General features: G+C 44.4%; 1 protein-coding gene across 4 annotated transcripts in view; it reads right to left on the reverse strand.

Annotated features, from left to right (window-relative positions):
• The window catches only part of LOC103127729 (saoe class I histocompatibility antigen, A alpha chain-like), a 150,076-nt gene extending 127,429 nt beyond the window's left edge, over positions 1 to 22,647 (reverse strand). Inside the window, exons 1-8 of one of the 4 annotated variants that reach the window (XM_060189202.1) lie at positions 22,532 to 22,647; positions 21,962 to 22,237; positions 21,528 to 21,803; positions 20,708 to 20,983; positions 20,484 to 20,597; positions 19,944 to 19,976; positions 19,763 to 19,845; positions 19,146 to 19,606 (exon numbers count right to left, since the gene is read on the reverse strand). In XM_060189202.1, coding sequence (XP_060045185.1) covers positions 19,544 to 19,606; positions 19,763 to 19,845; positions 19,944 to 19,976; positions 20,484 to 20,597; positions 20,708 to 20,983; positions 21,528 to 21,803; positions 21,962 to 22,237; positions 22,532 to 22,595 — 1,185 coding nt within the window. In that variant the 5' untranslated portion in view covers positions 22,596 to 22,647 and the 3' untranslated portion in view covers positions 19,146 to 19,543. Of the gene's footprint in view, positions 1 to 19,145; positions 19,607 to 19,762; positions 19,846 to 19,943; positions 19,977 to 20,483; positions 20,598 to 20,707; positions 20,984 to 21,527; positions 21,804 to 21,961; positions 22,238 to 22,531 lie in introns of those variants that run through there. The other 3 variants (XM_016195031.2, XM_060189203.1, XM_060189204.1) reach the window with 3 other exon arrangements.
• Between the last annotated feature and the right edge of the window lie 2,740 nt (positions 22,648 to 25,387).

Consider the following 25,387-nt stretch of genomic DNA (forward strand, 5'->3'; position numbering starts at 1 on the left):
TCAGATTTCAGGCTCAGAGGGGAAAAAAAGGAGGAAAAAAATAGTATAGCCACAGGCCTTTTGGAATATAACTAAAATATGCCTACTAGCTATCTACAAAATGGAGGACCCCCCCCCCCCAACTCTTCATCTGCACTATTCCAGCCTTTAGGTCCATGATTGGTCAACAATTTGTTTGGCTTTATATGTTAACTCTCTTTTCAGTCACCAGGTTCCAGATGCGAACATGATGCCAACCAGACTTTCCTGGACAGACAACCCCACCAATGTGTCCTGGAGCTCCGCTTCCCCAGAGCCCCTCCCCACTAGGGAAAGAGAGAGGTAGGCTGGGAGTACGGATCAACCTGACAATGCCCATGTTCAGCAGGAAAGCAATTGCAGAAGCCAGACCTTCCACCTTCTGCATCCCACAATGACCATACTCAATGATCCATACTCCCAGGGGGATAAAGAATAGGAAAGCTATCAGGGGAGGGGAGGGGATATGGAGTTCTGGTGGTGGGAATTGTGTGGAGTTGTACCCCTCTTATCCTATGTTTTTGTCAATGTTTCATTTTTATAAATAAAATTTTAAAAAAGAAGAAAAAGTAAACAACTCCAGACATTATTATCATTATAGACATTATTATCATTGTAGGCATGTTCTTCTTGAAGGTTTCTTTGGTCTGCGACAGCCTGCCCTCCCCTAGGTTTTGTGTGGCCTTGGTGTAGCCAAAATAACTTCAAACATTATTCTCTTTGTTTCAGCTGTCTGTGTTGGGTTAGCATATCTTTTCTGGAGCTCAGTCTAATTGCTTTTCTTCTTAACCCATTCTAGGATGGGTCTAACTAAGTAACACTATTCTAAAATCTAGAAAACTGTCTTATCTAAAGAAGTCTTCTGTTGTAAAGTAAGCACAAACCACAGGGGCTCTCTTCTGGCTAACCTATGTATATATGAGAGTTCACTAACTTTTGCCTATATTAAAGTTTACCTATATTACAGTTCACTGACTTTTACCTATATTAAAGTTTGAGGAAGTGGGAAATTGTATATTATATTTCCAAAATTCAATAGCAAACTAATTTTCAAGTATGTTCATTTATTGTTTCATTTATTATTCATTCTCATGTAAGAAGTCTAGACAGAAAAGGAAAACATGAAACCAAATGTCTTAAGGGAATGTTTCACAAAAGTGTTGTTTGATTAAGTCTCTCATGATAGTCACATACTTCTTAATCAGCTCTGTGGGGCATCAGTCCCCAAGGTCTAAACCAAATCCACACAGTAGCCTTTAGTGTTGTAAATAAATACTTCCATACTACATGGTAATGACTCTTGCTTTACTTATGGACCACATACTACTCTCTTTGTATAATTAGATAGAAATTAACCTACAAATGTTCCAATTTTAGTACATGTGCTGCTGAAGTGAACATGAAATTTACCTACAAATGTACCTAACAAGAGCAAACTAAGTAATTAGACAACTACAAATTTTCTATCAAAGCCACAGCTAATTAAATCAGATCGTCAACTCTTCCAGTAGTCTTAGTTTTGCTCCATCATCCATTTTATTTTTATCCTTTTTGCTTCAGATAGAGGAGAGAGAGAACAAAAGGGAGAGACATCACAGTACCAGAGCTTCCCCTGTTTTGTGGTATTCCCATGTGGTGCTGGGACTCAAACTTGAGTAACACACATGGCAAGGCACACACCCTACTTGGTGAACTACGTTTCCAGCACTCTTGCCCCATCATCCATTTTATATACCTTTCCGATATTTGGGAGCTACTCTCTTCCCTGATCCAGCTTTCTGGTCCTTCTGCCAGTCATGACATCACCTCCCCAAACAATAATTAGGACCCACCTGCTTATCAGATTTCAGGCTCAGGCAAAAAACAAAACAAAACAAAACACTAGTATAGCCACAGGCCCTTTGGAATATAACTAAAATATGTCCACTAGCTGTTGGTATGCTTCTGGTTCTGCTTCTGGGATCTCTTCTGTTAAATTGCTTGACGTTGTGGTCTATTTACACGATCTCTTCTGTTACATTGGTTTGTTCTCACTCCGCTGCCTCCTGAAGATTTGGTTTAGCCCTTGCTAGTTTCGCTGCTCCCCGCCCCCTACCTGAGGTACTTCCCAAGTTCCTGACTCTGCCTCGGGAGGAGAAAGATGCAGGACAGAACTTGTGGTGATTAGATTAGATTAGTTTTTTTTAACTGTTAGCTCGTGAATAAAGAAATACAGCTTCTCTGCTCAACCGTGTGTCCCTGGTCTCTGTCTCCCACCCGTGAAGCTAGCCCGGCATACTGGTGCCCCAAACTCTGACAACTAGCTATCTACAAAATGGAGGACCCCCCCAACTCTTCATCTGCACTATTCCAGCCTTTAGGCCCATAATTGGTCAACAATTTGTTTGGCTTTATATATTAAACTCTCTTTTCAACCACCTGGTTCCAGATGCTAGCATGATGCCAACCAGACTTCCCTGGACAGACAACCCCACCAATGTGTCCTGGAACTCCACTTCCCTAGAGTCCCACCCCACTAGGGAAAGAGAGAGGTAGGCTGGGAGTATGGATCAACCTGACAATGTCCATGTTCATTGGGAAAGCAATTACAGAAGCCAGACCTTCCACCTTCTGCAACCCACAATGACCTTGCTCCCAGAGGGATAAAGAATAGGAAAGCTATCAGGGGAGGGGAGGGGATACGGAGTTCTGGTGGTGGGAACTGTGTGGAGTTGTACCCCTCTTATCCTATGGTTAGTCAATGTTTCCTTTTTATAAATAAAAAATTAAATAAAAAAACAGTAACTTCTACTAAGTCTTAGTTCAGTCTTTTTCTCAATTGCAGATGATGGTACTATTTGTATAAAAAATTGATGACCTGAGTCTATTTCAGAGACTCAGTAGTTGCTGGGTCTATTTTGAAGACTAGACTTATTCTGAATTATGAAATGAATTATCATAATAGGAACATAAAGACATATGGACTGCATGAGGAATAACAAGTATGAGATCTCTGAGGAAAACAAAAGATATTCTAATATTTGTCTTCTGGTCTGTATATTCTCTGACATTCATGAGAAAAAAGCTATGGAATAAAAACAGATCCTAGGTAGGACAAACCTCAGTCTAAATAAAAGGAAATATGGAAAAAGTTTCTGAAATATAAATAAATAAATAAATAATATATTAACACTTAGGAGTAAGAACTATATTAAATTTCTATAAGAGTAATTACTGTATTTTGAAGTTAATGAATATTTTCTATATGTCAGGTATCATACTTGGGACATTATGTTTACTATATCGCTTAATTTTCCTCACAGTCATTCAAAAAATGAGACAATATTAGGATAATTGTTTGCAGGTAAGGGAACTGAAGCTAAAGAACTGAATTAGCTTGCTCAAGCTCACATAGTCAGTGAGAAAATGACCAAGATTTGCTTTAATTCAAGCATAATGATCTACTATTCTCTAGCATCTTAACTATGTTTAAATAATTTTCTGCATTGTTTGTATATGGCTACAGTAGTATACCATCTCTCCTGCCATTAATAAGCATTAATAAAAGATCCAGACTATTAGATGATTAAGAATATTTTTATTTCTAGTTTTCTCCCCATCATCATATATATTAGAATTGTGTATGGCTACCTAAGATTGCAATAGCTCAGTCATAAGGTAAGTCTAACATTCACAGGAGTAGGGTGTGTTTCAAGGAATCAAACACAGAGACTTATATGTGCAGGGTATGTACTCTACCATTGAGCTTCAATACAATCCCTGAAACTCCATGGCCTCAGAATTGCTGATACTTAATTTCCCCAACATAAAGTGGTAAAAAAAAAAAAAAAAAAAAAAGTTATTTTGAAAGCTCGTGTCCTGCCCTACTTCTTTGAGGTTAACCAGTTCAATAGCTACATTAATGTTGGAGCATTTTTGTGTACATACATATGTTTGTATGATATATATTGCCACCAGGGTTATCACTGTGGCTCAAGTGATTGCATGACAACTCCACTGCTCCCAGTGGCCTTTTTTCTTTTCTTTTCTTTTCTTTTTTTTGATTAAATTCTTTTTTTAATGGGAGTCAATCGTTTACATTATAGTCTTTAAAAAATAGGCACAACCTCTCATCTCCCCCTGAGTGGTACCTAAGAGACACAACAAGAGCCCTATGTCCCTTCATCCTGTCCCTCTCCCTTCTTCCTCCGTCCTTTAATTTGGTGCAATACACCATACCCAATCCAAGACTCCCCTTATATTTTCCCTTGCAGTCCTTTATTCCTTTTTAATTATTTTTATTTTTTATTTATAAAATGGAAATATTGATAATATTATAGGATAGGAGGGATACATTTCCAAACAATTCCAACCAATCCAGAGCTCCAAATACAGTCCCCTCACTATTCTTTACCCCTCTGGGAGTATGGACCCAGGATAATTGTGGGGTGCAGAAGGTGGAAGGTCTGGCTTCTGTAATTGCTTCTCTGCTGAATATGGACATTGGAAAGTCTATCCATACTCCCAGCCTGTCTCTCTCTTTCCCTGGTGGGGCCGGAGGGTGGGGAGGCAGGGTTCTAAGACACATGCTGGAGTCCTCTTGCCAAGAAAGTCGGGTTGGCATAATAGTGTCATCTGAAACCTGGTGGAAAATATAGATTATTTCCATTGGTAAACCTAGTGTGGTATGCACACATGTTGCTTTTTTTTTTTTTTACTATCAGGTTTTTTAAAATTTATTTAATTTATTTATTTAAAAAGGGAGACATAAACAGAACCATAGGATAGGAGGGGTACAACTCCACACAATTCTTACCACCGGATCTCCATATCCCATCCCCTCCCCTGATAGCTTTCCCATTCTTTATCCCTCTGGGAGTATGGACCCAAAGTCATTGTGGGATGCAGAAGGTGGAAGGTCTGCCTTCTGTAATTGCTTCCCTGATCAACATGGGCTTTGACTGGTTGGTCCATACTCCCAGCCTGCCTCTCTCTTTCCCCAGTAGGGTGGGGCTCTGGGGAAGTGGAGCTTCAGGATACATTGGTGGGGTCGTCTGTCCAAGGAAGTCTGGTCGACATCATGCTGGCATCTGGAACCTGGTGATGAAAAGAGAGTTAACATACAAAGCCAAACAAAGTGTTCAACAATCATGGACCTAGAGGTTGGAATAGCGCAGATGAAGTGTTGGGGGGTGCTCACTGCAGACTACTGTGTACTTTTGCTTTCAGGTATACATTTTGCCCTAGTTTATGGATACGTGTGAACATATGCTCTATCTCACAAGACCTGGTCTATATCTAGGTTTTGGGACTTTGTTAGGAAGTGAACCACCTGCAATGGAATTAGAGAATACTATGAAAGGAAAGGTCTCACCCGAGTGATGAAGTTGAAGGGTTGTCATTCCACACCTGAAGTCTCTGGACAGTCTGAAGTGAAGCATGCTGGGGTGGCACTCGTTGCGTTGATTAGGTTGTGATTGGCGGATGCAATATTATTTGATATAAATTGAGAGAAGCATGCAGGAAAGTGCGCCCCACCCTAAGGTTCCAGGACTGGGGGAAATATAGGCTCTGTAGTGGAAATGTGAAGTTTCTGCTGTCTTAGGGTTCAAGAACACAATGGATAATTATTGTTATCATCACATTATTTGGTAATTGGGTTAAATTTGAAAAGTCCTTTTGTTAGGATTTGCTGTATAATACCCAACATCTTGTATATAGCTGTGCCACTGGTTGCTTCTGTTCTCTCTGGGCTAGGCTTTTGAGAGAGTCACACATGTTGCTTTTTAATGATGCACACTTAATCTTTCTACTATACACTGTAATGGTGCAATGCCACTTTAATAAAAAAAATATTTTAATGTGCAAACTAAGTCATACATAAAACATTCCATCAAACTAAATATAAGATATGGTCTGGGAGTCGGGCTGTAGCGCAGCGGGTTAAGTGCAGTTGGCACAAAGCACAAGGACCGGCATAAGGATCCCAGTTCGAACCCCGGCTCCCCACCTGCAGGGGAGTTGCTTCACAGGCGGTGAAGCAGGTCTGCAGGTGTCTATCTTTCTCTCCTCCTCTCTGTCTTCCCCTCCTCTCTCCATTTCTCTCTGTCCTATCCAACAACAACAACAATAATAACTACAACAATAAAACAACAAGGGCAACAAAAGGGAATAAATAAATAAAATAAAATATTAAAAAAAAAGATATGGTCTTAGGGCACCAAAGTAAAAACCCTGTGGTGAAGGGGAGGATGGACACTCAGCTTCCTGGGCCGGTGGTGGGGGGGGTTGCACACAATCTTTTGGTGGTGGGAATGGTGTTTATGTACACACCTATTAAATTGTAGTCATATAAATCACTATTTAATTAATATGAGAGGTGGGAAAGTTGATTTTATGTCTAACAAAGGAACTTTTCAAAGTTAACCCAATTAACAAATAATGTGATGTTAACAATAACTATCCATTGTCTTCGTGAACCCTAAGACAGCAGATACCTCACATTTCCACTATAGAGTCTAAACTTCCCAGAGTCCTGGGACCCTAGGGTAGGGCCCACCTTCCCGTATGCTTCTCCTAATTCTTGTCAAATAATATTGCATCCGTTGATCGCAACCTAATCAACACAACGAGTGCCACCCCAGCATGCTTCACTTCAGACTGTGTCCAGAGACTTCAGGTGTGGAATGACAACCCTTCAGCTTCATCACTCGGGTGAGACCTTTCCTTTCATAGTATTCTCTAACTCCATCCCAGGTGGTTCACTTCCTAACAAAGTCCCAAAACCTAGATATAGACCAGGTCCCGTGAGATAGAGCATATGTTCACAAGTATCCATAAACCAGGGCAGAAATACACTAGAGTTTGCAGTGAGTACCCCCAACACTTTATCTCCACTATTCCATCCTTTGGGTCCATGATTGCTCAACAATTTGTTTGGGTTTGTATGTTAACTCTCTTTTCAGCCACCAGGTTCCAGATGCCATCAGGATGCTGGCCAGGCTTCTCTGGACTGAAGATCCCACCAATATGTCCTAGAGCTCCACTTTCCCAGAGACCCAATCTACCAGGGAAAGAGAGAGGCAGACTGGGAGTATGGATCGACTAGTCAATGCTCATGTTCAGCGGGGAAGCAATTACAGAAGCCAGACCTCCCACCTTCTGCAACCCACAACGACCCTGGGTCCATGCTCCCAGAGATATAGAGAATGGGAAAGCTAGTGGAGAGGGGACGGGTTATAGATATTGGGTGGCAGGAATTGTGTTGAGTTGTACCCCCCATCCTATGATTTTGTTAATGTCTCCTTTCTTAAATAAAATTTAAAAAACTAAAATAAAAAAATAATAATAAAAATAAAAGATATGGTCTCATAATTAGTAAAATTTATGTCATTTTTACCACTTATCAGTATTTTCAGGCATCAAAATGATCTGATAGTATTCATTGTTTGGTTCCAGTCTAACTGTAAGAACTTTTCCATGCAATTGGTAGATCTCATGGGGAGAAATAACACACTATTTAACAAACTGCTTTTTTTTTTCTGCCTCCAGGGTTATTGCTGGGGCTCAGGTCCTTGCACTTAATACTGTGTGTGATTAACCACTGTGCCATTGCCCCATACTCTATAATCAACTACTTTTTTGTTGAATTACCTGCTTTGTTAATTGTGTTGAGTGGCCAGGTGATTGAGAGCCAACACAATTGTTGCTATGTGTACATAATAAAGAAATGATTTCAGAATTCAATTTTTAATACTCCAACAAATTAATAAGTCTATTACATACTGTAAGCAATTACAGAAGACAGTCAAAGAAAGAATTGACCTCTGTACTTAAGATAAAGATAATCTTGACAATAAAGATAATTTTTCCTATCATCAAAAAGGGCAGTGTCATAGTGAAAAGAAAAACTGATACAAGAATAAAATGTCTGCATTGTTAAATGATTAGGACATATATAAGGAGGAGAAAGTTGATGATGGATTGTGATTATGATTATAAAGATTGAATGTAGTGAGCAGTTAAAAAACCAATTTATATGCCTGAGGCACTGGAAACCACAGGTTCACTCCCTCTGCCATTTTATGCCAGAACTAAACAGCATTCTGGTTCTTTCTCTCTCTTCCTGCTCTGTCATTCTTTCTCTCTCATAATAAAGTATTTTTTAAAAATTGGATTAGACTTTTGGGTTGAAAACAGAAAGTGATTCTGCTACCAAATGGTGAGACTAATCCTTAAAAGTTACTTTCATTTTAACTCAAGCAAGGGGGTAGGGAGGTAGTGCAGTGGGTTAAGTGTACATGGCAGGAAGCGCAAAGACACATGTAAGACTCCAGGTTCGAGCCCCCAGCTTCCCACCTGCAGGGGGGGTCGCTTCACAAGCGGTGAAGCAGGTCTGCAGGTGTCTATCTTTCTCTCCCCCTCTCTGTCCTCCCCTCCTCTCTTCATTTCTCTCTGTCTTATACAACAACAATGGCATCAATAGCAACAATAATAATAACCACAACGATAAACAAAAGTGAAAAATAATAATAACCTCCAGGAGTGGCTTGTCATGATCACATGATGTCTCTACCATCTATTTTACTTAATAGATTCTTTTTTTAAAAGATATTTTATTTATGTATTATTGGATAGAGACAGAAATTGAGAGGGGACAGTGGGACAGAGAGAAATAGAGAAGGAGTTAGACAGAGAGACACCTGCAGCCCTGCTTCACCTCTAGTGAGACTTTCTCCCTGCAGGTGGGGACCAGGGATTTGAACCTGGGTCCTTATGAGAGAGAAAAAGACAGAGAGACAACTGCAGCCCTGCTTCACCTCTAGTGAAGCTTTTACCCTGCAGGTGGGAACCAGGGGTTTGAACCTGGGTCCTTGTGCACTGTAATGTATGAGCTTAACCAGGTGTACCACCGCCTAGCCCCTTTACTAACAGTTTCAAGGAGGTAACAACTCCTAAAAATATATCCTACCATCAAATTATAAAATTAATTTTATAGACTTATTATTTAATCTTGATGTATAGAAATGACTGACATAGCATATTGAGCCTTTTGGTATGAAGGAGCTTAACACATTTTAGTACCACTCTGGATATGATTAAATACTCAGAGACTTTGGGTATTGAAGATTCTGGTTAAAGTGATGTTCCAGTTGAGAAAAAGCATGAAAATAAATTCTTTTCTACTCATGACAATCTTCAGAGATTTTTATTTGTACCTAAAACTGATGGTATTTTTGTTATTTTTTTTTTTTAACATTTGTTAGTTTTCTTTATTGATGGCTTCTAAACATGCTCTTCATCTAAGACTTCTGACAGTGAAACGAAGTACCAGAAGAAGATGGTTACCATCCAGGAGAAACTCTTGAATATGATCAAAGATGGCAAGAAAACCATGGAGGTCGCCGGCCAATATGACTTGAATGAGGCTGCCTTTTGCTCTATGCGTAAAGATGAAAAGAACATCCCAACAATGGCTACTATCTCTTTCAACAAGGAAGCAAAGCTAAAAGGATGTTATTTCATGTCTAGAGGACTCTAATAATGTTTAAAAAAAAAACAGTGCTTAGAAGTTCATAAACAGGATAGGATTTCTATGTTCTGACTATGAAAATATTCAATTTGTAAATAAGGTATCCTTCTTTGAGGAAAGTCATTTATCACGGTAGAGTCTGGAACTGATCTGCTGCCGTAAATGAGGGACGCCTGCAGTGGATCTGCAGACATCGCTCTGCCTCACCTTGTGCCTCCCTTCAGTCGCAGCCTATTCATGCCTGTGATGCTCAGCTCACAAACACCCAGAGGCTTCTTGTTACCGATGTAGTTCTCTGGGAAGAGACCTGGCAAGGTAACTTATTGTGAAGATGGTAACTTATTGTGAAGACGGTCCCTGTGAAAATGCCACTGGGACAGACATCTTGGAGGAAAGGGAGATGCAAGATGGAGTGGAGAGAGAAGTCAAGCTGTAATGTGGGCTCCACCTGACAGCTACAGGCATTTCTATAAGGATTCTGGACTTTCACAGGTGTTGTGTTGCTATTGTGTCCCCACTATCATCTTTATGAACAACTACTTTAGAGCTTTCTTAAAATAACAAAAAATTATTTTTGTCATCACTGGGGCTTCACTTTTTTAGATGGGCCTCCAGCTACTGTCTTTCCGGTTTCTGTTACTGTTTTATTTATTATTATCTACATAGACTTGTTAGACAGATTCCCCGGTCAGATGCAATCTGTAGCATGTCCACAAGGGGGCAGAAAAGCACCACAAACCAGAGTGTTTCTGTGAAGTTTTTGGTGGTGGTGGTGGTGGTGGTGGTGGTGGTGGTGGTGATCCTGATGGTGGTGGTGGTGGTGGTGGTGGTGGTGGTGGTGGTGTGTGTGTGTGTGTGTGTGTGTGTGTGTGTGTTTCTGTATGTGGCAAGGGGGAGGTATTTAAAGGACAGCTTTTTTTAATTTAAGGAATTATTCACAAGAATAAATGCAAGATGAGAAAAATCACAGAAAAGCTTAACACATAAAATGAAGAGTATTCAAAGTAACTTCTACTCCATAGCAATTTCCTTCACCATGTCTGCATACACCTGGAGTGTAAGAGGCCATCAACATGCACCAAAGCAGTGTGAAATCCCTGCACTATATCCACTCTCCTAAATGTATCTTTAAAATCAGAGAACAGGCTTTTTACAGGGTGTCTTTTAACATGAGAATTTCACCAATTATTCATGAGATGTTTATTTTTCTGTGATGTATTCAACAAACACATTTTGAGGAGTGTGTCACTGTAACCATGGAATATGGAAGTAGGTGCCATCATTTCACAGATCATGATGGAAAACCTTTTGCTTTAATCAGATAAAAGGTGCATGTTAGAGAGGGAGAGAGTGTGACTGAGGGAGGGAGAGGCTGATCAGGAGAGAGAAAGGGTCACCTCTGCAGTGCTCCACCTCATGTAAACTTTCCCAGAGCAGTTGTTCTCCTGTGTTGGCCGGGTGTTTGAATCCAGTGCACAAATAGGAGAAAGTAGATGCTCTCCAGGTAGAAGTATTGGGTTGTCAGAAAAATCATGATGTGTTTTTACATAGAAAAACATAGAAAAATACACCATTATTTCTTGGAGAGTGGGCCTGCTGCCTGGGAAGTCCAGGCTGTTGTTTCCATGAAGTGGGTAGACCCCAGGATTCCCCCCCACCCCCGGGTCAAGACAATGAGAGCTTCCCCTGACTTCCTGAAGTAATGATGGATGGCTTCTCTGGATGAGGGCTACCTTTCTGCACATGCCCTCCTCTCCCCTTAAAACAAAGGCCATAAATTACTGTACATTGTGTATGGCCAAACTTGAAAACCACTGCAAACTCCTGTTACTCAACTGGCCCCTGACTCTGAAGTGCCTGTAATTTGCCCCAGGGAAAATTGCATTGTGAGCTTGTGATCAAACCTTGTATGGTAACCTTTCACTTGTGATCAAATAGTTTGCAGGTCAAAATGTGACTATGCACTGTGTTGCTTTGTGTTTGAGTTAATGATTACCTTAATCTTCTCCCTGTGCAATGGGTATATTAGCCTGCTTTCTCTCTCAATAAATGAGTCACCCCACTGAGGCTCCCAGAGCTGACTGTTTGTCTCTCTGAGCACTTGCCCTCACCACACGGAGCTACCCCAGGACTTCCAGGGGGCCGCTCTGACCTTCACTGCCAGTCTCCATTGGGGTGGAGGACCCGGAGCAGCAGCCCACAATTGTTGGTATGTTTCATATTGGTTTGCTCCCCTTCCCCCCCTCTGAGAGAATTGGTTTGGCCCTTGCTAGTTTCACTCCGTTTTCTCGCCGCCCCCTATGCTAAGGACTTGCAGGGTTCCAGGAGCAGCTGCTGAGGGAGAAAGATGGGGAAGCACATGGTGTGGTGATTTGCCAGCTCGCGAATAAAGATTAAACTGCAGCTTCTCTGCCCAGCGTGTGTCCTCGAGTCTCTGTCTCTGTCTACCGCCGCGACGCTAACCTGGCCTGCTGGAGCCCCGGAACTTAATAACACACAGTTACTGTTATGGCAACCCAACATATCCCAGTGTTTTGAAAATTTTGTTTCAGCTCTATCTGGATTACTGGGTTTTAAAAAAGTACTTCAATGTTGCTTCACTATGGAGAGAATGTGGTGTAAGATGTAACACTGGTGGAGGCAGTGTGACTCTGTACAACTTGCAACTTTTCTTTAAATCTAACAGTTTTTCTAAAACAAAAACATTATTTATTTTTATGCCTTTTCATTAATGATTTAACATTTCAAAAATATTTTTTAAAATATCCTTCGTAGAAGAAATAAGCTTTAGAAGGAAAAAATATATATCTGCTTTACCTTTTTCCCAAGTGTTGCTCAGGAGACAGAAGGATTGCGGATGGGTGTGGAGATGAGAATCTCAGGTGCAGGCAGGCAGACCTAGCTGAGCTCTCTTCTCTTCTGAGACCTGCTTCTCCACCCCTTCATGAAGCATGCTCCACTCCCCATTGATGCCCAGTGTCCCAACTCTGCCTGACTTCAGACCACTGCCCAAAATGGGTTGTGCAAGCAGAATCTGAAGTAACGCAAAGGCGCCCTCGTGTGGCTGTGGACTTGAGAACAAATGCCATCCCTGGACTTCATCTTGCTGGGCCAGACCTCTCCTGGGTTCAAGCAACAGGACAGGATCCTGCACACAAGGGGGCGCCCCAATTCCAGTGCTAGGCCAGTAGATTTTTGTCCCCACATGAACTCCAACTTCAGAGCAGGGCAGATCTCCATGACACAGTTACTGGGTGCCTGGTGGGCCAACAAAGGATACGGGTGCTCTCTGCTGGGGTGGAACCTTGGACTTTAGAGTCTCTCACACTTGTACCTACAGCTGTTTTGATGTTGTTAATGTTCAGAGGCTCCAGCTGGCCGGGCTAGCTCTGTGGCGGTAGACAGAGACAGAGACTCTGGGACACACGGCTGGGCCAGGAAGCTGTATTTGTTTAATCACGAACAACGATTCATAAACTAAACCAAACTAATCACCACACAGATCTGTCCTGCATCCTTCTCTTCCCTGGCCACACCAGAACTCTCAAACTACGTAGCATAGGGGGCGGGGAGAAAGAGAGGCGCGAAACTAGCAAGGGCCAAACCAATTCTCCTGGCGGAGAAGAGCAAGACCAAACCATTGTGAAGCATACAACACTTTGAAGAATGAAAAAGCCCTCGGCCGCGGTGGCGTGCACCTATAGACCCAGCTGCTTGGGAGGCAGAGGCTGGAGGATCGCTTGAGTCCAGGAGTTCTGGGCTGCAGTGCACTATGCGGATCCGGTGTCCACACCTAAGTTCGATATCAATATGGTGACCTACTAAGAACCGGAGGCCACCAGGTTGCCTAAGGACGGGTGAACCGGCCCAGGTCAGAAAAATGAAAAAGGGACTTTTACTGGAAAACATCCCTGAAATCTCCACTTCCAGGAGGAGTGAGGAACAAGAAGATTCCCCAGGGCATTGACTACAGTGTGTGTGTGTGGGGGGGGGGCTGGGGGAGGGTGTAGTTCCTGGAGAGAGGAGGAGGAGAGAAAACAGAGACATAGAGAACGAAGGTCAGAAAAAGTAGATGGGGAGGAGGCAAAGAAGCAAGTGCAGGGAAGGGGTCAGTTTAGGGAACACCTAAGTGAGGAGGGGTGGGGTGTGGGGTGGAAGAAACAGGGGCTCCTGGCTGGGTTCTGGGAGAAACTCTGTTCCCACTGAGTGGATTTACACAGAGTTTGGCGCTGAGGTAGATTTTCAGACTCCTTGAGTTTTAGTCATTGTTCTGTATTTCCAGGAATAGTATTATACACCAACTAAGACAAACACAAGGCTGACAGAAGGGATCAGGGAGATGATGTTTAGGGGAGTGCTCCTCCCCTACAGTCAGAACATCCTCCCACAGGGCCCCCAGTGCTGGGGTGGAGGGAAAAGTCAAGCAATTAAAAGAAAGGGAGAACGAGGTCTCTGAAGTCTTGGAGGCTCCAGCCTGGTCACTTATTCTGCGGTGTCAGCCTCACCCAACCCGACGTGTGACTGTGCAGGCAGGTCTGAGTCTAGTCCTGGGTCACAGCTCAGGCTCCTTTGGTGAATTGAAATCCCTACTGACAACCACTATGAAAACTATATGATCCCACAGCCACAAAAAATAAAATATAACCTAAGAAGAGTGAAACTGATTATTTCAGTTATCTATCAGGTGATAGAGATTCTCACGAGGAAACTTGATTGTTCTCCTTGTCTTGCTAGGACTTTGTTACCCAGGGCTTTCTCAGATAGAGAGAGTGGGAAGGGCACCATGGTCCTGAAGCTCCCTCCAGTGTGGTGGGGGCCAGTCTAACCCTGGGCTGTGTGCATTGTTAATTTACGCAGGCATGCTACCCACCTGAGATAGTTTGCTAGCCCTGGCTGCTTTTTTTATTTTTCTCTCAGGATTTTATTGTCACTTCATTTTTTTCTATATTTTGTCCTCTCCCTCTCTCTCTCTCTCTGGATTTATTCATGAGAAAGATAGGAGAGAGAAGAAACCAGACATCACTCTGGTACATGTGCTGCCAGGGATTGAACTCAGGACCTCATGGTTGAGAACACAATGCTTTATCCACTGCCCCACCTCCTGAAGCTCCTTTGTTGTTCTTAATGAGCAGCCAGAAATTAATCATACTGTTGCAACCCTGTATATGCCACTTTGTAATAAATGGTCCAACACTCAGTACTTTGATGTTTATTAGCAAAGATTACTACACACACTTTGCATGTGAGGGATCCACCAATGACTTATCTTAGGGGTTTAAGCTCTGAGTCTCACAAGGTTGCAACCAGTCACTCTGCTATAACAGAACAGTTGATGACACAGAAAGGCCTGTTTCAAAATGTCAGTCTTCTAGTAAGTATGAAAAGCTTCATTTCCTTGCTATAATGGGTGTGTCCTTAGCTGAGTATCCACACAGTGGGGAAAGTAAGTTATCCCAAAGCATGTGACCATGCAGGGAATGACAGTGCCTTTTCTATCTTACTCTGAGAAGTGGTACTCATGACTCTCACTGAACTTTATCCATGAGGAGTGAGCCAACAAGTGCAGCCCATAGTCAGGGAGAAAGGAACTGTTTCTATGGCTCAAGCACTAGATACCTTGTAGACTATAAAAAAAATAATCGCAAGTGAGGGCAGGTGGTGGCACACCTGCTTGAGCACACACACTACAGTGCACAAGGACTTGGGTTCCAGCCATCAGATCCCACACAGGGGGAAAGCTTTGCAAATGGTGAAGCAATGCTGCAGGTGTCTATCTTTTGCCCTTTCACCCCCCTTTCTTCTTAAACTCCTGTTTTATCTAATAAATAAAATAGATAATTAAATTTGTAATTACAGAAAACAATAAAATAATCACCAGCAAGAGTGGGTGGTGAGGTGGGAGGTGGGGAACAGTGTTCAGGTCCTGGTGCACAATTTCGGAGGAGGACTTTAGCTAGGGATGAGAATGTGCACAAAACAAATTTTACACATATCAACAACTGTATTTACTTTAAGCCACTGATACCCCCCAAAAAAGTAGGCAGGAAAAAAAAAACCACCATCTGCTTTCTGGTCACACATTATACTTCTCCCACATTCAAAATAAAGTCCCTCCTGCCCAAGCTTCCTCAATGTCTCTTTCAGGACAGGACTACTGCAAAATATTGAATTTCATCAAGAAAATCAGGCAGGGTATGAATAAGGGCCCAGAAGGGCATGTAAGTAAGTGAAGCACTTCTGTAGTCCAGTTCCTGTAGGACTGGGGGCTGTGAAGTAGATATGATGCAGGGACAGACAGAGGATCACTTCTAGACAAAATTGAAAAAGAAGAAACAGAAAGCACAAAGTAAAAACACAGTTAATCAAATTGAAATATGTCATTTTCAGCCCAATCCCTCAACCTTTAATATTGACCTAGAGTGTGTACCGTCTTCATGTTAATGGAGTTCTACACTGGGTGGGGTGCAGAGAACACCTCCCTGCACAGAGAGGGAGTCACTTTCATGAACATTCCTGCAGCTGGACATGGTGTGAGGCTCCACCACTCAGGTCACCACATGCTGGACTCTGACTAGGATGTGGTGATGTGGAATGACCGGGGCTGTGCAGAGCGCATTAGGCAAAGTAGTGTGAGAGACAGCTTCCCAGTCACAGGATCCAGTGTCAGCACCGTGGGTGTCAGTGGTGTGAGCAGTGACATCTGTGGCAGCAGCAGAGATAGTGGCTCCCCCATGGGTGCTGAGAGTAAACTGTGCATTTTCCTCCTGAATGCTGAGCCTTCAGTTGTTCTCTGGCTTCCCCCCAATGAAATGAGCCTCCCCACCTCTGTTCCATGACATATATATGTTTATATTTGTATAGTTCCCATACTATACTGTTTTCTATATAATATATACTGTATCTAGCATTTAAAAGTTAACACAGACAACAGATACATTTTTATTGTGGAAATGTTTTACAAAATATTTATAATACTTTATAAATTAATCAATATTATCACAATGACCAGGTATGTTTTAAATCTATGTATTAAACCCTTTAACATATTACAATTAGAAAAAAATGATCCTGTTCTTTGCACTAAGAAGTAAGAAATACACCTAGGGAACAGATTCAGAAATATTCTTTATTTTTTAATTAAAAAAAATTTTTTTTGCCTCCAGTATTATTGCCGGGGCTCAGTGTCTGCACCACGAATCCACTGCTCCTGGAGGCCATTTTTTTCCCCTTTTGTTGCCCTTGTTGTTGTAGCCTTGTTGTGGTTATTATTGTTGCTGTTGATATCATTCATTGTTGGATAGGACAAAGAGAAACCGAGAAAGGAGGGGAAAACAGAGAGGGGGAAAGAAAGATAAGATACCTGCAGACCTGCTTCGCCACCTGTGAAGCGAATCCCCTGTAAGTGGGGAGCTCAGAGCTCAAACTGGGACTCCTACCCCAATCCTTGCACTCTGCACCATGTGGGCTCAACCTGCTGCACTACCACCCGACACCCCAGAAATGTTCATGCTGAACTGTAATCATTTCCTAATTTTTACCTTTTTACTCCTCACTGGAAAAGAAACAAAATATATCTTACTAAACATGTCTTACTTTTTTTCCCCCCAATACAAAGCCAACACTTAAATGTGAATTTAAGACTCCTCATCCCTGAGCACACTATGAAAAATGGCTTCAGTGCTTGCAAATCTAGCTGAGCCCAACTGAGCCTTGCTTTGAATTTGCTACTTCAACTTCTTTCCAACACCACTGGGTGGGGATACTGGACAGAAAGTGCAGGTGTCACTTATTTCCCAAGCCCCATAGGTGAGGCTGATACACTATCTGGTCGAAATCTGGTTCTATTCTTGCTATATTCTTGAAACCCAGCAGCATCAGCAATTGCCTTGTAACGAAGACAGGAAAAGGTGCAGTCTACTCCAGCTTTCTGAATCTTTTTTTACAAGATACAAAATGACTACTGTGCTCAGTAAAGTTTGAATGTACCTTCCAGCCACAATGTCAGAACTGTGCTTGATGTGTGGTCTGAGCAGAGCATTGTTCAGGGTTTAGCCCAGTTCCTTTCTCATAGTAAAAGTCCTTTGGTGAACTCGTTCAATCTCAAGCATTTATTTATGATTTATACAGGATACTCCAGATATACAGATATACTAATCTGACAGAGATAGATCATCTAAACTCCAGGATTGCCCACTTGTCAACATCACCAACCTTTCTAATACATCTCAGCTTCAACATTCCTAAACTGAATACCTATGACACTATGTCTTCAAATAAAAAACTTCCAGAGCCTTTCCTATCTTCACAGAAGAAAAACTTCATATTTCTGTTTGCACAGTCTAAACTGTGGATCTTTCCCTTGACTTCTCCATAAGCCACAATGAATACTTAGAAGACACTGAAGTTCAGCCTGTGTGTGTGTGTGTGTGTGTGTGTGTGTGTGTGTGCAATCACGCTTGTTTTCCTTTCTCACATCCTAGATGAAGAAGCAGTCAACATCTCTACTCCAGAACCTGCACTAGTTTCCTAATTCTGCCACAAGTCACATGGCCAGCTTGTCTCTCAGCTTGAAACAGAAGCTGGACCAGCACTCTGAAGAGAAAATGATTCAGGCCAGACTTTTGATAAAACATTGGTAACTCCACATCTGACTGAGAGGGAAGCAAAACAAACCGCCTTCTAATATACCCAGAGACCCACATGGCCTGAGTGCACAGGGGCCTCACTTCAGTTACTCTCTGCTCCAGCTACATCAGTCTCCTCCCTGCCCTCCCCTTCTCCAGATCACACTCTCCAGCCCTAGTTCATTAGCACTGAATCTCCCTTTGCTTAGAAGGACATTCCACAGAGATTCTTGAGGGTAAGTCCTCATGTCTTTTAAGCCTTTCTCAAAGGTCAGCTTCCCAGGGAAGGTACACTAACACCTTAGGAAAGTAGCCCTCTTCCCTGTCTCTACACACTTACACTCTAGCTCACATCTCCACATCACAGTACTTGGCAACTTCTGTCTTTATAAACACCCACCTTAGTCCCAGACAGCAGCATTCCCACTAGAATATAAGCTACACAGATGCAGAAGTCTTGGCTGTCTCCAGTTCACCAAAATTTCCTAGATCCAATGAATATCACAGGAATGAGTGTGGGGTGTAGAGCCCCTCTCTAATGTGGAGGCAGTGTCTGCATTAGTCAGCCTCAGGCCACAGGGTCTCTGCTGGCAGCTATAGCACAATGTTCATTAATGTCAGCTCCACTTTCCTCAGCAGGGCTGTTTTCCATCCTCAACTTCCTCTCCACCAACCATTTTCCAGCCCTCCTGCACATAGTTGTCTCTACAGGAAAGAGGATCTTAGGATTATGGGTCCTATTGTCTAATCATTGTGAATAAAAGTTAGGCTCTACTTAGGTGATGGCTAAGTCCTTGTGATCACAGGTCCTGGTGTCAAAGGGTCTACTGAAGAAACTGGGACAAGGAATGGGATAAAATGACCCACTTCAATGAATGGCCACATCAAAGCCACTTGGCACTGAGCACTGACTAGACTCAGACCCATCCATACTCAGTTCCTCATAACTTTCTGCCACCCTCATCTGCAACAGACATAGCACAACAATCATGAAAATTTTGGAAACTTCTGGTGTTTCCATTTATTTTATCTCTCAAATTTTAGGAATATACTCCTGTATTCAGTCATGGGCCCCACAAAACAAAAGTAGAAAATAGCCAATTCATTTACAACCCTCCCTGAAATAAGGAAAGAACAAATGCGATCCTATATTCTCATTTTTATGTGCCATTCTTAATTGGAAATTAGCAAGCAAACAGGGGGAGAATATAGCAGACCCACATCCCAGGGAGCAGGAAAGTGGTCAGGGAAGAGAACACAGGTCAGCTGGGGAAAGGGGTGCCGGAGGGTGGGTAAGGTGGCTCACTCTCCCCACAGCCTCACTCGATGTTAAAGGTATACAGACATTTTGAGATGCCCTTAGCAGAAAGAGAATCAGTGGATTTTCATGTCACAAAGGGGGTGTGAAGAAGTCCTCCATCAATTCAGTTCCATGGAAGACAGCTGGCTCACACTGTGAAAGAAAACAATAAACTCAGCTTTGTTAAGTCACAGTAACAGAAACATTCTGAACAGACAACCACATGTTCAAAACATCCAATCCGAAGAATCTCCACAACCCAGTCCTGTCTCCTCTGCTCCAAACCCTTCTCACATCAAGTCTCCTCACCTTTGTGCAGCAGAAGAGATGAATCAGATCACGGGGCACTGTCACTGTCTGTGGGACAACAACAAATGGCAGGTCATCCATGACTGGTGACATCAGGAGGAAGATGGGGTGTGACTTCCCTCCAAGGACTCCCATCTATAACAGCCCAAGGGTCTCCATGACCACCCACCCCCATTCTTACTTGCAGCCCGGTTGTAGATCCCTCCTTTTCCTCCTGTGGGAAGAAAACAGGACTTGAGAGGTCAGGGAGAAGACTGGGTCAGGAAATTCTAGAAAAACTCTATGGTCTCTGACCAGAAGGGAGTCTCTAGATCTGTGACGAGAACCAGGACAGAATAAAAAAACACAAGGAAATGAAATGTCCAGCCTCTCCCCACCCCCATCACAATTATATTCCTATAATCAACATTCCATCAAGAAAGTGATACTGGAGTTGGGGAAAAAAATAAAGGAGTAAGAGAGAAAGAAAGTGCTGGTGGATGAGACCAATCTCCTCCTAGAGGTCTCTCCTCAGCAGGAACATCCCCTGTGACTTCTGACTGCTGGACATCAGGACCCATCACCAGAATTGCCAATGTGAAAAGTATCCCTTTCATGTTCACAACTGCTTCACAACAAGGAGTGTCAGCAAATCAGACAGACAACATACAACAGCACCCCCACTAGTGAAGCACAGCAAACTGGAGACTAGAAAGCTCAGAACCATTCAGCCCTTTCCTACCTGACTGCTGCTTGCTCCACACCACAGCTCCCACCACAGCTCCAAGGACACAGAGAAGAACAACAACAGCTACCACGATGCCAATGATGAGGGCAGAGGACTGAGAGGTTGGCTCTGTGAAGGAAAGTGAAAGGCCCAACCTTCAGACTTGCTCTTTATTTTCTGAGGGTGTCCAGAGGACTTTGCATTCTCTCACAAGTTCAGCCCCTCACAACTGCCCTTACCCCATGTCAGGGTGCGGGGCTCGGGCAGCCCCTCATGCTGCACCCGGCAGGTGTATCTCTGCTCCTGTCCAGAAGGCACCCGCACAGCCGCCCACTTCTGGAAGCTTCCATCTCCTCCAGGCCTGGTTTCCACAAACTCCATCTCCTGGGTCATGTCCTCCCCATCTCGAAGCCAGGTCAGGCTGACCTCCGCAGGGTAGAAGCCCATGGCCCAGCACCTCAGGGTAACTTCACCCTCAGCGTTGGGGTGGCGAGTTACGAGTGTTTCTGGGGGATCTGAGTGGGAAGACGCATAAAATCCACACTCGGGTCACCCACGCAGGCCACCATGACGACCCTCCTAATAGATGATTCATTTTGAAGACAAAGCATCAAACCCAGACCCCGGCCAGGCCTCGGTTATTGGGGACAACCTCCTATTCCCTGCAAAGCCCTGAAAGGCGCCTCTCCTCCGGCAGGAGACCGCGGGTCTCTAGGGGCGCAGGGACCCAGGCGCCCTGACCCGGGAGGAGGGTGGGACTCAGAGAAGCTGCAGCCAGGCCTCCACCATCTCTCAGAGGAGAGCACAGTCTGAAGACAGTCCTGGCTCTCTAGGTGGCCTGGGGCAGGGTCCTGTGGGGAGTGTCAGGGAGGCTCTGCCCTCCTCCTCCAGGGCAGGAGCCCACTGATCCACGAGGTCGCTGTGACAGAACACGGCAGCCCAGGGGCTCCTGGCTCTTCAGGCCTTGCCCAGGCAGCTGTGGACAGGGACTCCGGGGTCTGCGCCCTTGGAGGAGCCCAGCCTGCCCAAGGGGAGCCCAGGCGACTCCAGGCCTCTCACCTGCGCGCAGCAGCGTCTCCTTCCCCATCTGCAGGTACTTGTGCAGCCACTCCACGCACGTGCCCTGCAGGTAGGCTCTATGGTGCTCAGCCGCACCCGCCGTCTCCCACTTGCGCTTGGAGATCTGAGCCGCCGTGTCCGCCGCGGTCCAGGAGCGCAGGTCGTCGTTCAGGGCGAGGTAGTCGGCGCCGTCGTAGCTGAACTGAAAGTACCCGCGGAGGAGGCGGCCGTCGGGCCCCACGTCGCAGCCGGACATCACCTGGATGGTGTGAGCCCCTGCCCCGCCCGCAGAGATCAATCCTGAACGGAAAGCACAACAGGCTCCCGCCCCGAGGGCTCCTCCCGGGTGGTGTGTGTGGGGGATCCCCGCCCTCGGTGACCTCTGACCCGAGACCCTGCGGGGTGGGGGGACCTGCACCCGGGGCCTCGCTCACCGCCCGCGCTCTGGTTGTAGTAGCCGCGCAGGGTGTTCAGGTTCACTCGGAAAGTCAGTGCGTTTTCCTTGGCGCGCTGCGTGTTCAGCTCCCAGTACCCCGGGTCCTCCCGCCCCACCGCCTCCATCCAGGGCGTCCGCGGCTCCATTCGCGGCTCCTCCGAGTCGCTGTCGAACCGCACGAACTGCGTGTCGTCCACGTAGCCGACGACGAGGAAGCGGGGCTCCCCGCCGGGCCGGGACACGGAGGTGACGAAATACCTCATGGAGTGGGGGCCTGGGGGAGGGAGGAGTGAGACCCGGCCCTACCCTCCTCCGCGCGGGTCCGGGGTCCGAGGGCGCTGGGGCCAGAGGAGGCGGCGAGGGAGACGGGGGTGGGGAGGGGGGTCGGGAGAGTGAGAGCGACTGCGGACCAGAAAGGGCGCAGGTGTACGGGGGGTGGGAGACGAAAGTCGGGGACGGACCCGACGGGCAGGGCCCGGGGGACTTTCCACGCGGCGGCGGCGGAGCCCCCTTCCCGGTCCCCGCGCTGCTCCCCGCAAAGCCCGTTCCCTCCCCACCCCGCACTCACCCGCCCAGGTCAGGCTCAGGGACAAGAACCCCGACAGCAGCAGGAGGAGGTTGCGGGCCCCCATCGCCCCAGAAGACTGGGCTCAGACCAGGCACTGTAGACAATTTTACCAGACTCGTGGGACGCTGATTGACTGCTGTGGACCCCGGCCTGCAATGGGAGTACGCGCTGGCTTGCATCATCAGTTTCCAGGCAGAATGACCTGACAACACTTTTCAAAAAGAGAAGTGAAACTCCTGGGTGGTGGGGAATCCCCAGCACTACCCCACCATCCCTACACTGTTCAGCTTGCAGGAACCCTGAGAGCCACTGCTGGTGACCTGGCACATGGCCCTGACTCTTCTGCACCAAGAGCTTTGTCACACTGGCTCCCTGTGTCCTGCCTCGGACTGAGTCAGCGATTCTCAAATTTTTCAATCTCAGCTCAGAGATTTACAAATTAGTGTGGACTCAATGTACAATTTTACTCACGTTGGTTATATGTCACGATTTACCACACCGCGTATAAAAAGTAGTTCTATGTTTGTATCATGTCACACCAAATATTAAAACTCATTTCATGTTACTTTTCAGAAAAGTGAGTTTCTGGAAATAATTAGATGAGTGAAAAGTGAGTGCATCACTGGCAACTGTCAAAATCTTGTCTGTCTCATTAACAGATAGCTGGATTTTCACATATTCCTCTGCACTCTACCTGTTATTTTGGTTGAACTATATGGGAAAAACAAAGCTTCACCCAAATATGTAGTAGTAGTCTGTTCAGCAACCTTGTCAGATAAATGTGTATTTTCAAGTTTGATATTAAACTGAAACTAGACAAGTGGTGGCATCTCCAAGAGTACTTGAAGAGTAAAAACTGAAACAATGTCATTAACTATTTCTTGTTCTTTTATATTAATGTCATGGAACTATCTTGCATACTCATTATAGTAACACTTTGTTTTAAAGTACTGCATTGATTCACTAGGTCATATAGATCTTCAAGTGTGAACTATCTTGCATACTCATTATAGTAACACTTTGTTTTAAAGTACTGCATTGATTCACTAGGTCATATAGATCTTCAAGTGTGGACTACATTGGTATCAAATTATACACACACACACACACACACACACACACACACACACACACATTTATGGTTCTGGGTAAAGGCTCTTGCAGTAGAGGCTACATTCCCATGCATGAAGATCAAACTTCAAATCCCTGACACTCCCTGGCCACCAGCCCCTGTAGGCTAAATATTCCATTATCCTGTGGTGCAGTGTTGTAGGTGGCTCCTCTCTCTCTCTCTCTCTCACCCTCTCTCTTCCTCTGCTTCCTTCTCTGTCTCTATCTTTCTCTCACATTCTCGCAATGAACAGAAAGACTAAAAAGAAAGAAAAAAGTAAGGAAGAAAGAAAAGGCAAAGTGGGGACTGTGAGGTGGGGCACCTAGTAGAGTGTGGATGTTACAATACACCAGGACTCAGGTTCAAGCCTCTAACCTCCACCTGCAAGGAGAAAGCTTCATGAGCAGGAAAGCAGTACTGTAGGTCTCTCTCTCTCTCTCTATTTATCTCCCCCTTCTCTATTTCTCTCTGTCTTTATGCAAAGTAAATAAATGTAAAAAAGAAAACGAAAACAAAAAAGATAGCTTCCAAAATGGTGGCAGAATCCTGTAGACAATGAACTCTAGCAAAATTCTGGTGGCGATAAGTAAATAAATAAACAAATAAATGGCACCTGTTTTAATCTTAACATTTGTTCTAATAGAAAAGTTAGTTAGTATTGAGAAGAAAGGTCAGCCCATTAAAGCCTCAACTTACTTGAGTCCCCAGAGGCAGCAAATTCAATCCCCAGAACCATCATCACAAGCCAGAGCTGAGCAGTGCGCTGCTTCTCTCACCCTTTCCCTCCCTAGTCTCATCCTCTCTATCATAACTTGCAGACTAAAAATGTGATCACAGAAATTAATGTTTTAAGAGATTAGTTAGAATACTAATTTTTTCCTACCAAAAGATGGTACAGATGGAAAAGAAATGGAAAGCAGGAGAGAATATCTGTAAGAACATCTGCCTACTGGTCACTTCCATTAGGAACTTGCCCTCATCATAAAGCAGCAGTATTAGGAACTACCCCACTCTGAACGGAGGCTGGGTCATCCTGCCCCACCACTCAGGGAAGACTGGGCCTTAGATGAGTGCAGCCTGGAAGGTTCCCAGCTGTGGCAGTGAACTGAGAGCTCAGACCAACAGGGACTCTGAGGTTACACAGGCTCCTGTGCTAACTATAAATAAATATGGGCCCTGGGTCAGGTGTAGGTGGTAACCAGTCAATTTTATTCATATATATTTGCCAAATTGGAAACTACTCTCTGCCCTAATCCAATTTTCTATCCCTTTTCTCCACTCTAACATCATATTCTAGGACATACTCTATTTTAGTCCACCTCCATGTTAGCTATCAAACTCAAGCAGAAACTACCATGGTTGTGGGCCTCTAGGAACATGCCTAAAATGGACTTCTTAGTTTCTTTTCACCCTAAGATCCCTAGTCTCATCTGCTCTGTTTCTACTTTTTGTTTCCTGTTCGTTGATCATTTTGGGATGTTTTATATCTTGCCACCTCCAGCCACTAAGTTGCAGACACTCTCATGATTCCATTCTGACTTCTCTGGGCAGATGACTTCACCAATTTGTCCTGAAACCTCACTTCTCTAGAGCCCTACCTCACTAGGGAAAGATAGAAACAGAAGGGGGGAGACCTGCATAGTAGATGTCAGGCGCACACAATATCTAGTAAAGTCATGGCCCCTTGGAATATACCCAAAATAGACCTACTATCTTTTTCCAAAATGGAGACCTCAAATATTCAT

This window comes from Erinaceus europaeus, chromosome 4 (assembly GCF_950295315.1).
Source record: "Erinaceus europaeus chromosome 4, mEriEur2.1, whole genome shotgun sequence".
Lineage (NCBI taxonomy): Eukaryota > Metazoa > Chordata > Mammalia > Eulipotyphla > Erinaceidae > Erinaceus > Erinaceus europaeus.